This window comes from Pelodiscus sinensis, chromosome 1 (genome assembly GCF_049634645.1).
Source record: "Pelodiscus sinensis isolate JC-2024 chromosome 1, ASM4963464v1, whole genome shotgun sequence".
Classification (NCBI taxonomy): domain Eukaryota; kingdom Metazoa; phylum Chordata; order Testudines; family Trionychidae; genus Pelodiscus; species Pelodiscus sinensis.
In genome coordinates this window covers 19,213,057-19,229,182 of record NC_134711.1, presented here as the reverse complement: position 1 = coordinate 19,229,182, position 16,126 = coordinate 19,213,057, and the positions used below count along the sequence as shown (strand labels likewise).

At 40.8% G+C, this 16,126-nt stretch overlaps 1 protein-coding gene across 2 annotated transcripts in view; it reads right to left on the bottom strand.

Annotated features, from left to right (window-relative positions):
* The window catches only part of CACNA2D1 (calcium voltage-gated channel auxiliary subunit alpha2delta 1), a 642,840-nt gene that overhangs the window by 264,856 nt on the left and 361,858 nt on the right, over positions 1 to 16,126 (bottom strand). For both annotated transcript variants that reach the window (XM_006117144.4, XM_075926367.1), the window contains exon 6: positions 13,499 to 13,628. In XM_006117144.4, the coding sequence (XP_006117206.1) occupies positions 13,499 to 13,628 (130 nt within the window). The remainder of the gene's footprint in view (positions 1 to 13,498; positions 13,629 to 16,126) is intronic.

The window sequence follows — 16,126 nt, the reverse complement described above, 5'->3', positions numbered from 1 at the left end:
AAAATTGTGGTATTCAAAATATCCTTTGGCAAGGAGTTCCACGGGTTGACTATATGCTGCCTAAAGAAAAACTTCCTCTTGTTTGTTTAAAATCTGCTACCTATTAATTTATTTTGGTGATCCCTCGTTCCTATGTTATTGGAAGAAGTAAGTAACTTTTCCTTATTCACTTTCGCCATACCTGTCATGATTTTATCGATCTCTGTCATATCCCTCCTTTTTCTCAGATGAAAAATCCCTGTCTTTTTAATCTCTCTTCATATGGCACCCATTCCAAACCCCTAATCATTGTTCTGATTTTTTCTAATGACAAGATATCTTTTTGAGATGAGGCAACAACATCTGTACACAGTATTCAAGATATGGGTGTACCATAGATTTATATAGAGGCAATAAGATGTTCTCTTATTCTCTATCCCTTTTTAATGATTCCCAACATTCTATTTGCTTTTTTGACTGCCGCTGCACACTGAGTGGATGTTTTCAGAGAACTATCCACAATGAATTCAAGACTCTCCTGCAACCCCACCAATTGATCCCTCTCCCCAGATGGCAGCCTGCGGGAAGTGTAGCCGGTCTGATGGCCGAGTGCTGTGATGTGCCCAGTGTGGGTACTCTGGGCACTCCAAACCAGGACTGCTTTGCAAGCATGTCATGAGCAGCTGAAACTGACCGCCAGTTCTGACTTACATACAGAATCAACTTAAGAACCCCAGGCGTCCCCAAGTCAGCTGCTGCTGAAACTGATCAGCAGCTGATTCCAGGAAGCCCGGGGCAGAGCAACTCTGCCTCGGGCTTCCTGTAGTCAGCGCTGGTCAGTTTCAGCAGAAGCTGACTTGGGGACGCCTGGGGCAGAGCAGCTGGGGTGCTGCTGGGTTGCTCCAGTAGCGCCGCTCCTCGGTGCTACTGGACCAACCCAGCAGCACCCCATCTGCTCTGCCCCAGGCGTCCTGATTCAGCCACTGCTGAAACTGACCAGCAGTGGCTGAATCAGGACCTGGGGCAGAGCAACTGGGGTGCTGCCGGGTTGGTCCAGTAGTGCCCAGAGCGGCGCTGCAGGACCAATCGGCAGAGCCCCAGCTGCTCTGCCCCAGGGTCAAAAACAAAAGCCTGGTCTGCTGGGGGGGGGGCACACTAGCTGCGCCCCCCTCCCCAGCAGACCAGGGACACGGGGAGCAGAGCCGCAGCGGCAGCGGGGTGCCGCGCCTCTGATGCTTTGCTCTGGCAAAGCCTCAGAAGCGCGGGGAACCGCCGCTGCTGCCGCTTCAGTCCCGGTGCCTGTGGTCTGCTGGGGACCGTCCCCAGCAGACCACAGGCACCGGGACTGAAGCGGCAGCCGCGGCGGGTTCCCGTGCTTCTGATGCTTTGCTCTGGCAAAGCCTCAGAAGCGCGGGAACCCGCCCGGTGCCCCTGGTCTGCTGGAGACGGTCTCCAGCAGACCAGGGGCACCGGAGCAGCTTACGAACGGGGCTTTCTCGCCCCGGAGCTCGCAGGTAGCAATCCGCCACCTCGACCTCCGGGGCGAGAAAGCCCCGTTCGTAAGTGCGGATCCGACATAAGTCGGATCCGCGTAAGTCGGGGACTGCCTGTACTCATTCCCAAATTGCTTGCAGCCTGTTTTACAAAAATGAGTCAGTCTGTCTGTCTGTTGTATGAGTGACAAACACTAGCTGGAAATATAACCAAGAGGCAGGCACATTTTTTTTTGTCCTGTAAACAGGAAGAGCAAACTAGGATAAATTACTGTGCAATAACAGTGACCTCTTCTGCTGATGCAGCGTAATTTCTTGATACAGCAGAAGTGACAGATATAAGAACAATTACAACCTATTTCAGTCTGAAATTCATATTTAGCTATTTAAAGTGACATTTAGAAGGAATGTCTATGGACAATTGCTGTGCTGATGTGTCTACAGCATTTCTGCAACCAGCTAGTCCCATAATTTTTAAGGCTTCCCTCATTTTTAATGCCTGTCTGCTTTTGTGTATAACAGAAACTCAATGACTACTGAACCATCCATTTAGTTTCCTGCATTTTTTTTACTGTACCTCCACTGACTCATCTGTCTCCCCTACTTCATCTGACAAAATGATGATTCATTCTTCTTCTCTCTTTATATATGAAAAAAATCAACAAAGGCTTCGCCTCACACACACAGTAATTATTTTTGAAAAGTCCTTATTCATTGAATTCAAATTATCAGACTACCATAGGGAAAAACACAACAAAGATTATCTATGCTACTTAATAAACAAGGATAGCACTTCAGCAACTATGTCAGTAGTTTCTTATTGGATATATTTGCAGCCTGAGCTACTATATGGCCATAGAGAATAGAAAAGCAAAAATGCATGATCTACTGTCTCCAACTTCAAGCAAATTAGAAAAAGTTATTGGCAATAAAAACTATCCAAGATGTCTCATGTAGAAGCCAGTATTAAAAGTGTTACATGTTTCTTCTATCCTTCTCTTCGTTACTGACTACAGGTCTTTGATGTTCCTTGAAACATACTGATAAGATGTGGTTAAGCGAATCAAAGAATTTTGCCCCACCAAAAATCCTGCTCTCTCAAAATTAAGTAAAATTAGCAATGAGTGATCTTCAAAATGTTCGTTAGTGTGACCTGGATGCAAAGGTCACTATGGAGGATACGAGTCAAATTGTTTTGCTTTCTGTATTTGACAACAATAATCTTTTTTTGAGCAAAGAACTGAGAACTTTTATATTTACTTCTTAAGGTAGTAGTTTGAAAATAGTAACCATTATAGTAACTCAATCCGAGTTATTTCTTCCTGCTTTTATGACATTTAAAAGTCACCTGACTCTCTGGGAATTTTAATAAGTACCCACACAAAAATAATAGTAAATCTAGTTTTTTCATAACATTAAAAGCAATCATGACCCTGAATTTCTGTGCTTAAGGTTCATGCTTCAATAACTTCCTTCCAGGTTTAATATTGGTTCCTGCCAGGCAGGCTGAGAGTACATGAAGGCCCCTTGAAACTAACATTTGTTTTACAATGACCTCAAGCCATAGGGTTTGGTATTTAGAATATGCTGACATAGTGAATTCATTTAAAGATCCACTTCAATGATTTTTTTTCTAATTGCTTGATAATTAAATCATAATAAACATGCCGAAAATTAGCAGAACCGTGTCGTATGCTACATGGAGCTAAATAACGATTCACTGCTTTTTCAATTAAGACAATGAATCTTTTCAGGGTTTCAAAGACTTGAACATGAAGAAACATTAAGAGGTTTAAATGTTTTGTTGTCAATTTCAGGTTTAGTAAAACAAGTAGCCACTTTGTTTACCCTTCAAAATATAGAGGACAGACCTCAATATTAATAAAAATGATATTAATAAATTTTTGTAATTTTAGTATCTGTACTAAAATGTACAATATAAAATTTATCTGTACTTTTACAGAAGCTTAGAGGATATTTATTTTATTTTCATATGTATGATTCTTTGGAGGGAAAATCTCATCCGCATATATTTTTGTTTGTTTAATTATAGGAGGCTTCTGCTCTAAGTCACCCTGGAGACAAGCAAATGTCAGGAAGACAAACATGGTTTTGTGGGAAGAAGGGAATATCACCTTTAAGACTGTACTAACTCAGAAAAGCTATGATGTGACATTTATCTTGCTTAAACTCTCTATTCCAATTTGGTTTATATTACATTTTGAAAAATGGACATATACTTGGAGGCTGCAACTGGTGCTTTGGATAGAAGATTTGATAGAAGTGTTAATTGTAAATACTGCGCCCCCAGGAAACACAAAAAATTATTTCAAAGACAAGTAACAAAGAAGATCCTTATCCTAGGGTAAATGAACCCTGCCTTTCCCCATCTGGTATAAAATCCAGTGTTGCTGAAATATAAACCTTAGCTCATGAAAGTAAATGTGTAAAACATTGATGTTTTAGGAAAAGACCTATGAAAAAGAAAGTAGGGTTGTATTATCAGAGAAATAAATCTAGGTATAATGTGGATGTTCTCACCCATCCAAGGATCAGTCACTTGATTAGTCACACTCTCTCCCCCCGCCCCCACTTGCTGCCTCTATCAGAGAGAGGCAGAAAGGCTGGGGAGAGCAGGAGCCTGTGTGGAGGGAGGGGAGGAGCTGGCTTAAAAGCCTGTTTCCCTCAGGACCATCTCCGCAGGGAGCAGCAGAGGCAGAGGCTAGCGGGGGACCGGGTGCAAGCCAAAAATCAGCTGATTCCCAGCTGTGCCTGGTCCCAGACACTCATCTCTGCTTTTTAAATGTAGTAAAATCAAGCAGGCTCTTTAATATATTTAAAAAGCAGAGCCGCTGAGTCAGGGACCAGGCACAAGCTGGGATAGCTGATTACTGGCTCGCACTGGGTCTCCCTGACTGCGCCTCTGCCTTTTAAATGTATTAGAAGCCTCACAGCTCTTAAAAGGCAGAGCCACTGTGGGGTTAGCTTCTGGGGCCAGGAGCTAACTAGCTGCAGCTCTGCAGTTTTCCCCCTTATTAACTAATTGAGTAATCAATGGAAACTTAACATCCTCTCTCCCCAAAACTCATTTTGTCAATCTCTACTATGAAGCTACTACAGATAGCTAAGATGAACAGGGAAGACTCAAGAAATCCAACCCAAGGGAAATTTCCTGAAGACCTGAACATATATTAGTGTAAGTAGAGGCTAAACTACTGCTTGCTATCAGCCAGCTAAAAGGAGAAAGCTGCCCTGGAGGTGGGTGTGCTCACTCAAATTGTTTTAGCTCTGCAAGACACTTAACTGTTAACTGTTGATATGTAAATACAGCTCATGCCAGGATGGGGCAGGAATCTGAGGTGTGGTTATGTAAATCCAATTCAGCCAGGGCTGATGGAGGATCACTGTTGGAATGGAATGTGATGTATTATAACTAATTTGGGCTGTTGTGGGGGTCACAAATCATGCAACCCCTAAATGTGGGAACTGTAAAATATGACACCAATGCTTGCAGGAGAGACACCATCATTGTGAGAAGTCTCAGATGAACAAGCCTCCCCCTTCCAGAGGTTGGGTATAGGGAGCTTGAGGAGAAGGGCTTGAGCCAGCCTGCATCATGCCTGCCAAGTGTGAGCTGAAGACTGGTTCAATCTGCTTCTTTCCCTCCTGTTTTAAGGATAGACCTAAAGCAGTCTCCATCAGGCATCCTTTTATTATTTCAGTGGAAGCTGGAATCTTTTGCCAGCCTAGGTGATGGCTAAAGAGTTGAAATCACAGAGGGTACGTCTACACTACAACATTAATTCGAACTAACTTAGTTCGAATTAGTTAATTTGAACTAAGCTAATTCGAACTAACGGATCTAGACTAAAAAACTAGTTCAAATTAGCATTTTGCTAATTCGAACTAGCGCGTCCACATTAAGAGGACCCTGAACCAGGCTTGAGGATGGCCGGAAGCAGTGCCGGCAGGGCATCAGAGGAGGACTTAGAGCGTGGAGATGCTGTCTCAGGCTAGCCGAGGGCTGTGCTTAAAGGGTCCCGACCCCCACCCCGGACAGACAGTTCTCTGGGTGCCCCGCTTGCAAAGCAGTCCTGGTTTGGAGTGCCCAGAGTACCCACACTGGGCACATCACAGCACTCGGCCATCAGACCGGCTACACTTCCCGCAGGCTGCCATCTGGGGAGAGGGATCAATTGGGGGGGTTGCAGGAGAGCTTCCACCCCCAGAAGCCTACAGAGCCAGCCCAGTCCACCCCATCGGGGGCGTGTACCCCATTCCTCCCTCACCTCCTTCCACTTACCCTTCCCTAGCCCCTCTTCTTAATGTACAAAATAAAGGACAATTGTGTTCAAATATGGAATCTGTCTTTATTGAACAAAACTGGGGGAGACTGGGAAAAGGAGGTGGGAGAGGGGAAGAGAGAGGCTGGGAGAGGGGAGGGCAACTAAAATGATCAGAGGTTGGGAACAGGTCCCATATGAAGAGAGGCTAAAGAGACTGGGACTTTTCAGCTTAGAAAAGAGGAGACGGAGGGGGGACAGGATAGAGGTCTTTAAAAGCAGGAGTTGGGTGGAGAGGGTGCATACAGAAAAGTTCTTCATTAGTTCCCATAAAGAAGGACTAGAGGATACCAAAGGAAAGGAATGGGTAGCAGGCTTCAAACTAGTAACAGAAAGTTGTTCTTCACAAAGCAAAGAGTCAACCTGTGGAACTCCTTGCTGCAGGAGGCTGTGAAGGCTACAACTAGAACAGAGTTTAAAGGGAAGTGAGATCAAGTCATGGAGGTTGGGTCCATGGAGTGCTATTAGCCAGGGGGTAGGAGTGGTGTCCCTGCCCAAGGTTTGTGGAAGGCTGGAGAGGGATGGCACGAGACAATTGGCTTGGTCACTGTCTTCGGTCCATCCCCTCCAGGGTCCCTAGGGTTGGCCGCTGTCGGCAGACAGGCTACTGGGCTAAATGGACCTTTGGTCTGACCCAGGACGGCCATTGTAAGCTCAGGGCTCAGGGTCGGGGGTCTCAGTGGACCACCTTGATTTTCACGCACACCTGCTCCTGGGTGGCCAGGCTGGCAGCTATCCTGACCTAGCCGGCTACTTTCCTGTGTCTAGTGCGGAGGTCGTGGACGAGGTCCACGATGTCCGCACTAGCCAAGGCGGGTGCCCGCCTCTTGCGGTCCCGGGCAAGCTCCCGGGAGCTGCCAGCCTGGTCCCGGGAAGAGGGGGAGGGCTGGGGGCCATCGGGTGGGTGGCTCGATCCGTGCCAGGTGCAGGGTCTGCTGGCTGGGTGCTGACAGGCTTGCACCTGGCACGGGCACCGTAGCCAGCCCGTGCCCCTTTAAGGGGTCCGGGGCCGGGAGGGGGGCAGACAAGTTCCCTGGTGCTGGCCAGAGTGGCCACAAGGGAAAGCTGGGGAGGGCTAGCCTCCCACTAGTTCGAATTAAGGGTCTACACAGCCCTTAATTCGAACTAGTAAGTTCGAACTAGGCTTAATCCTCGTGGAATGAGGATTACCTAGTTCGAACTAAGCGCTCCGTTAGTTCGAATTAAGTTCGAACTAACGGAGCGCTAGTGTAGCGCCTATGAAAGTTAGTTCGAACTAACGTCCGTTAGTTCGAACTAACTTTGTAGACATACCCTGAGAGATGAAGTCACTGGTTTGGCCAGGAACCAGACCCATTGCAGCTGGCAGGAAAAACCGGCAGGCGGTCGGTAGGAGCGGCGGCCAGTGGAGCGGCTGGCGGGAACGGGCAGCCGGTAGGAGAGGCGGTAGGTGGCCAGTGGAGCGGCTGGCGGGAACGGGCAGCCGGTAGGAGAGGCGATAGGCAGCCAGAGGAGCGGCTGGCGGGAACAACCGGTGGGCAGCAGGGGCAGCGCACAGGTGGCATCACATCAGGGTCTATGAAGGAAGTCATCAGGGTGATGTGGCTGGGTCTGCACTGACTGGACAGAGCTGTAAGTGGGGCGTTTGAAGTGGGGTATGGGGAATGTTGGGTAAGTGAATGGAACCCTTACCTTGTTCGACTAGTGAACACGAGAGGCCAAGGACATTGCTCAAGCCATTTGAGCTGGGATGGTTACTCGTGGGGAGTTATGAACTCTGTTCATGGTATTTTCCCAAGTTAATGCCATGTCACTTCTCTCTTTCTCTTTCATTAAAAGTTTATGTTCTACATTCAGACTCTGTGCTTGCGAGTGGGGAAGCATCACCTCTCAGAGGCACCCAGGGGTATATGAATTTCCCAAGCGACTGGGTGGGGGCCGGAGCCGGTTATGTGAGAGATGGACTCCTAGATATTGAACCTGGCCCTGGTTGCTGCCGGCCCTATCCAGCAGAAGGGTTACATTAGTAAGAGAAAATTACCTAAGATACATGGAAGGGATTCAATTTAAAACTATTGAAATGCTTTTAATAGGATATTGATGAGAAGAACAAGCTGTCAAACTAAAGAGTACTTCAGATCTGGAAAAGTATCCCAAAACATCTGAATTTCTATGTCAAAAGCTATATATGGGACACATCCAGCCCACTTAATTGGTCTCATTAACACAGGTCCTGCAATTGAGAGGTACATCTGCTAATGTGTATATATATATCAGATGAAGTGGAGTGGAAATAACAGAAACCAAGGTGTATATATATATATATATACTTTGGTTTCTGTTATTTCCACTCCACTTCATCTGATGAAAGCTCATGATTTTATATATTTTGGCTAGCCTCTCAGGTGCCACAGGACTATTCATTGTTAGTAAATAGTAGATTGAACAGGTAGTTTAGCACAAGTAGTTAGAACATATTTTAAGGACCATAAAAGATTAAGTGTCCCATTAACACCCATGTAGACAAAGAATAAAAGAAGGGGGTTAGTGGGTTACAGACTGTTACAATGAGCATTAAATCCTTTATTAGGACTGTGACTTTTAGTATCTAGCAAAGTTATGAACTAAAACTCACACTCATCTTTTGAAAATATTGAATGACAGAGGTGATCATTTTGTGAACTACATTAATCTACAAATGATATTGTGTTTTTGTCTTATTTTTCCAGGTGAGTTCATTCAAAAGAATAGTGATCATTTGGTGAGGTATACCACGTGATGTGATGGGCATTCATAGGACCCATGGTCTTAAAAAGTGTGTGGTAGTGGAAATATGCCTGCAAGTTATGAATTTGTTCTCTCAGGATCCGGTGCTGTTTTGAGTTGGTGTGTCTTGGTCTGAGGAAATCTTGTATCTGAAGGTGAGCATCGATACATACCACAACTCAACTTTCTCACCAACAGAAATTGGAACAATAAAAGATATTACCTCATTCACCTTGTCTCTATCACGGGATTCACACGATAAAGAGATAAAACTGCATTTTTCATTTTGGTTTTCCATTATTTTGCAGTAAAAGAAACAAGTAGTAAGAGCTGGCATACCATTTCTTATTTTCCTGGACCGTTAATTTTTAAAATAAAATATCTTGGCATCCAACACTTTTAAATTTCCCTTTTCAACCTCCACAAAAAATTAACACTGGACTAGTAATATCCCTACTCAGTTATCACCCCAATTTGAGTTTGATAGCATATTTTTATCTTTTTCATACACAAAACAAAATAATCCTAGAAGGAAAATTGTCTTACCTAGAAGAAAAAACACTTTATATTACATACAGTTTTACTGCCTCTTTAAAATATTTACAGTAAGGCATAAGAAACTTTTAATACTCCCTTGATCTTCTCTAAAACCTTAAAAGATGCAGCATTCCAACCTTTTATTAATATAATAGATGCTTCCTAAAATAAATCTTACTACCCACATTTGGATATTATGAAAATAAAAACCAATAGTGTTTTTCCAGTTTTTGGTATTGTTAACAGGATAATCTATCCCACATATGCACTAGGTTACATTATAAATATGGGATTTGCATTACTTGCCTTGAAATTTATAATAAACTTATATCTTGGCATATTCCAAGCTTCTAATAACCCATGGACCATGTTCAAATTCTATTTTAAGGATATGGATATCATAATTACGAAGGCCTCAAAATAATAGTTTTCAGATAGTTCTTAAAGACTTATCCCTTCTAGGCAAAAAATGCACTAAATCTTATCATTGTATTATTTTGTAATGTCACATCAGTAGCTAATATAATTAGAATTACTATCAGAAGACCACTATCATAATGCATTGTATTATATTTTTATTTATTATTATTATATTTTAACATGCTTAAGATTGTTGGCATATTCCATTATAGGTAAGAATTGAAATGTAAAAACAAAAACAATCATTGGATAAAATTAATGTGATTTTCCATAAACTTCAATGATGTCAGGTCTTCACCCTCACTCTTTCCAAGAGAGGAGAGTTGAAATTGCCATACCAATGAAAAGACTGGATCTTAAAATACCAAATTCATTCAGGATAAAAAAAATGCATACAAATATTTCACCAAACTAATTCAATCATCTGACAAAATCATAACTGTTTATCATTCCTCTGATATATTTGGGAGAAAGGCCCTGCCAGGTTATCAGAAGCTGCCTGGACTTATTTAAAGTGATGTCAGTATGCTGAAAAGCACTATGTTGCTTTTTTCTCTATGCAGTGTTGATCTGTCATTTTAATCAACTCTTTGGAACTAATCAGAGGCTAAAGCGATGACAGGCTTAGTTGCTGAAAAATTGTAAACCTTTAATTTAGAGTGACTGTTTACAACAACTGAAGCAGGAATTATTATAAAAAGTGTTCTCATGGGTACCTCATCCAGCACTTTTTCTAAAGTCTGCAGCAACACCGGTACCAATGTCTAACTGGAGCTACCACTGACTCACACAATTTGCCACTCACTGCAAACTGTGAGAGCAACTGAGAGCAACCATTTATATGCGTACAGAGTAGAAGAGTAAAGTTCCAGTGTAGTGTGTAGGGAATTAGACATGAAACTTATGTAACTGTTAAAAGAAGATGCTTGTCTGTTTCCCAAAATGTAGCAGAAAGTTGATTCCAGGGGCTCCTTTTTTAAAACAGAATTTTGATTTTGTCTTGAGACCTCTAGGAACCCTCAAAAATTGCTGAAGCTTATAGGTCTGTCTTGTGTCAGTTTCAACTAGGCTGAACCAAGACCTCCCTTTAGCAAGATTGATAGTCCATGCTCTGCCATGCAGACAAGAAATGGAGATTATGGGGAGTCTGCTGGGCCCCATTCAGACTGTGATTCCCAATATAGGTGCAAGAGCACAAACCACTTGCCTGATATTTCCTTCTTCAATCCACTGGACAGGGAAGAAATGTGGAATGGTAAGTAATGAGCGGAGATTTGGTTGTGACCGTCCTCCACGTAGAAAGGAGTAAGAAGCTCCACAAAAAGAGGTGACATAACTTACTCCCTCTCCACGTAAACAGGAATGAATTGTAATTCTCAGAGGTCACAATTTGTTTTCTAGTCTGCTCCTTTGGTGTGGCAGCTATAGAGCTCCCATTATGAAGGGCTGACTGTAAAAAAAGTAGAAGCCACTAAACTACCAATGATTCTAAAGCCCAGACGTTAGGCGTTCAGAAAGGATGCAGAAATAAGTAGAGCTATGGTGAAAATTACCTCAAGGATCATGCAGATCCATGAGGACATGTACTTGGCCCACACCACCATTGTTTCTTGTTCATAATGTGAAGTGCGTGGTATATCAAGAGATGGGATCTATACAGGCAAATCTCAATGGAGCATTCAAGGGAGTTAATCTCCAGATTCTTCTGTGAGATAAACATCCAATTCTATATTTCCTCCCCCATATATAAGAAAACATAAAACATTTAAAAAAACTAAATTATAAACCCATATTCCAAGCAATAATTCATTCACAAAAGCTATTTGATCTCTAACTCTTAAAACCTGTAAATTATGTTTCACACATTGTTTTCAGAGCTATTCACTGCAATAGCCCCTTATGAGAGCTCATAAGCAGTCTAGTATGGTAAAGGAACTGCAGATAAAACTATTCTCAAACTATACAACCATTTGTTATGCAGTGGACACCAAAAGCTGAGTAAGAAAATAGCAGTTGGATTAATTAGAACAGCAAGATGCTGAATTAATATAGGTTTACAAATATGTTATCAATCTCCTTTGGGTTATGAACAGCAAAAAATGTTCTTGTAGTTGAAGAAATTTGCTTTGGATAAGTGCTGAAGATTATAGGCCTGGCTTGTGTCTGTTTTGTTACTTGTGATTAAAACAGGGTTAGTCAATACATGACAGGCATCCAAACTTCTTTGCTACATTTCAGATGTTATAGATCTTTGTTACCAAAACATAAATCTGGTGCTGATTTCCATGCTCATTAATATAAAACCTGGAACTTGTACTTTTTTAAAAAACAAATGGTGGTTCAAGAAACAAAATTAAAGTGTAACCGTATAAGTAAAAGTTATATGTTATTACCATGTGAGGGGGTGAGATGTTGCTGACACAAAATGAAATCTGAAAGGTTTGAGGACTTCCTCTTCTCTCAATCTAAATCAAGTCATATCACCAGGCACTTTACTCTGGTATTTAATGTCACAGAATCAAAAAATCATGAATTTTTCATACCAACATCTACCACAAATCATGAAACAATACCCTCTCAACAAGTACTTACATTAATATTTTGGATCTATTTAATTAAGTCTTTAAAAGTTTAGAAGTCTGTGGAATTTTTCACTTTTAGATAAATGGACAATTTGTTAGTAAAATTACCTTAGAAATATTCTATGGGATATACATGCCACTTACAAATCATGCCTGGAACCTTAACACAAGATCCAGACTTTTTAAATATTCCTGTGACCACATCAAAATTCAAGGGTCATTAACTAATTAGCTTCCCAGTCCCAGTGATGGGAACCATATGATTTCTCATAAGATTTTAGCAGCTAAATGTAAGAAGCTCTAAAATAAGGAAAGAAAATGGCTGCCGACTTCTCTTTAATCCTTCAATTAAAATGCACTTTAGCATTTATTAAAGTCAGAATCCCAGAATAATCCTCTAAATCAGTGTTGTTCATACACACCATATGACGAATACTATGATTCCCTCCTCCCCAATCCTGTTGACATTTCCATTTTCACTCCTATGTCATTTACAGATGCAGAAACACAATGGTGGCTTTGAATTTTAAAGAAATACAGGTCAGATTAGAGTCTTCTTCCTGTTGATGAGATCTTTACAGACTGGAAAAGTCTGCAGAATAAAAATGAGTAGTGCTAACTACAAAACTAAAATGGATCCCTCCTTTCTTAAATTTTCAGGCATTTCAATGTGAGTGTGGTATCTCTTTTGTATCTTTTTATTTAATATTGTACCTTTTATGAAGTTTCAGACAAGGAAATATTTCTATTTTGAGAGACAATGTAGTACTGCATTTTGGGTTCCTGTAATTACTTATTTGGAAACTTGAACACAATTGTTTCCTTTATTGGCTCAGTTTGAAGAGAGCTCATTCAGCATTCACTGCTAAAGGTCTATACTAACAAAAAGTACTTCATATAAGCTACATGCAGTATAAGTACTACCATATTGAACAGCATGCTATTTCAATGAGTTGTATATGCTTTTGAAATACTTCAGATGTTTTCAGTGCTCATCTCTGCCTGAGGCTGAAACTATCTAAGGAAAAGCTGTCAAGAAGAGTTTGGATTAACTGAGAAAACTGTACATACAAAGAATGAATGGATGAGAAAATTAGGACACTCACAAGAATTTACTTTCACAGTTCCTGCTCTGTGATCCATTAACCAAATTCAGATCTCTTATAAGCAGATCTTTACCTCTCACATAGTTGATAGTCTAAATACAGCTTCTTCCAGCTCATATTATGAATGGCATGCCTAATGTACCATATGTGAAGCTCTTTAAAAAGAAAGCACTTAAAAAAACCCACAAACACAAATGAAAAAAATAGGCACACTTATCTAATTGTTTTTATGAATGGGATTCACATAATAAATGTACTATAATTATAGAATTATGTGTTCACATGCTACTTACAGCCTTCATAAATATCTGTTGGTATGTGAACTGCTGCATGCTGGTAAGATATCTGTCTCCTAAAAACAGCATCTTCTTCAAACACAGGTCTGATTTTCTGGCTTCCAGTTTCAGTCTCATTCTTTTCAGGCTTTATAAGGAAAGACATTCAAAGGACAACATATTAAAATTTATGTTAAGAACAATTTAATTCATATTTGCCTCTTGGCACAGAATAGACTCATAATCTTTCTCTACTAGCTAGGTCAGAGTGTCTGTCTGTCTGTCTCTCTCTCTCTCACACACACACGTTGGTTTAAACCAAGAGATGTCCCATTAAAGTCAATGGAATTAAAGCTGATAGAAGAAAAAGGTGAATGCAGTACTACACATCCAGATGCATATTTAATACACACACACACACACACACAATGCAAGAGCATTTAATCTTACAGCATGGTAATGATTCATAATCAATTAGCGCTACAAGCTCATTCTAGAGCTGTAGGTGGGAAAGTATAAATATGATTTATTTCCACATTCCTATTAGAAAATTATCTTGCAGATTGGAAATCCTAAATTGCTACAATGTACATTTCATATATAGATTTTACATAAACTGCTCATTTAGCCTATAACAAGAGGCAAAAGGAAAGGAACATGATATAAATAAGAGTCCTGTTACAGTATTTTATCATAAGTTAACTATTTGGAACAGCAATAATACATATTATAATAAAGTATCACTGTATAGTCATGTTAATATTATACATGAAGACACTGAGGGTACGTCTACACTGCGTGGCTATTTCGGGATACCGGAGGTACCCTACATCTTAACAAGCCATCCATTTCTCAAAATAATGAGCATGCTATTTCATCATCTTGGTAACCCTTGTTATTTTGAAATTTGGTACTGTGTACAGGTTCCACATTTTGAAATAGCCTATTTCAAAATTCAATCTAAATAAGATACGCAGTTTGCATAGGGCAAATTGCGTATCTTATTTCAAATTTATGGTACTGTTCAGACACCCTGATTTTGTAAGATGGATTATGTTTTGAAGAACAATACAGATTTTAACCAAACATAACTGTCTTATAGAGTATTAATGATGTATTTCTACGCTGTTCATCTTTAATCACAGACAACCAAATATCAAGGCAACCACAGGATTGTCTTGATTGAAATATCGTTTCTTTAGCTGTCCTGCCATTTGTCCTATTGCAGTACTAGGTAAAGGTTTGATCCCAGATCCCATAATAAAGAGTAGTGTTAATGTTTCACTGCCCCAGTGGAAGAGCTGGGAGGTACTGTACTTGGGAAGACAGGATGCCTGCCAGAGCTCCAGGGAGCAAGAGAGTCTGGTCAGCCCCATACTATTTTTATGGCATGAAACAGAGTCTCTGAAAAGCCAGGTCTGCTGACCAGAGCAGAAAAACAGCCATGTTCTTGCCTCTTTCACTTACTCCCTTTGTAGCACAGTAGTCCTAAGACCCACCAGGTGAAGCGTGCATGAGTCTGATTGTTTTTCTTCAGGCACTCCAAGCACATCAGGAGGTACCTAACACTCCTGTTCCACCTGAGTATCTTCATAAATCCGCATTAGAATTTAAGTGTAATCTTCAGCTCCCATTTAAGACCAGATGTGTACATGTTCACATTGGTGAGCACCTGACCTCAGGCCAATATCAGCAACTGTAAAGCATTTACTATCTAGCCTTTTGATACTGTACATAGAAGTTCCTCCTTTTCCAGTGATGAAATTTAGTATTAAAAACAGGAAAGTGGACAAAGCAAGATATATCAGAACAATGTTGCATGGGACATTGCAGTTTAACACATTATCCATCCCTACTTCATAAACAGAAGTTTCAGGAGGAAGTTCTGCTCTTATATCTTGATTTTTAAATGATCATTCTGGATCCATAACAGTGATTGTTTAGCGATTACTGTATATGTTTATGATTTAAAATGATGGAACATTAACATTACTCTACACAAAATGTAATATGGCCCAATTAATGTTTTTCCATAATTTTTGCTTTTCAGCTACAGGACAGTTTAAATGTTTGCAAGTGTGAAATGTCACTTAACAGTTACCAAATGTTAGTGTGCTGATCCTAAATTATTTTCTGGCCTCATGCTGCCCAATCTAATGAATTAGACTAATTCTGATCATGAGATCCCAGCAACAGGTTGTTAATGTCACAAAATTCATACCTACAAATCATTTGATTTAAAAAAAAAAAAGAGCAACCCCCAAAACCTAGCACTGTCATTTATTTGGGAGATTGGCACCAACAGTCCCAAACGCTACATTCACATGCTCAAAAAAATAATTTTAAGAGCTGTCAAGTCGTATTACCACTATAAAATACCAGAAACAGCTACTGTTTCCCCTTTATCTCTCCATAAAGATTATTTGTTTTGAATTTGCAGGGTTTATTTATTTCAAAGTTTCTCTATAGTCTATCTTCTATAAAAGCAGCACTCCCAAGAGCATATTTTTATATAGGACTGGAAGGATTATGAAAACTCTGTATTCCTCTGAACATGAATCTCTGCAATCTCTTTTCTACATGGTTTCAATTCAGTTCTAAGAGATTAGAATATTTGGTTGCAAATGCAGACTCAAGTGATTGTCT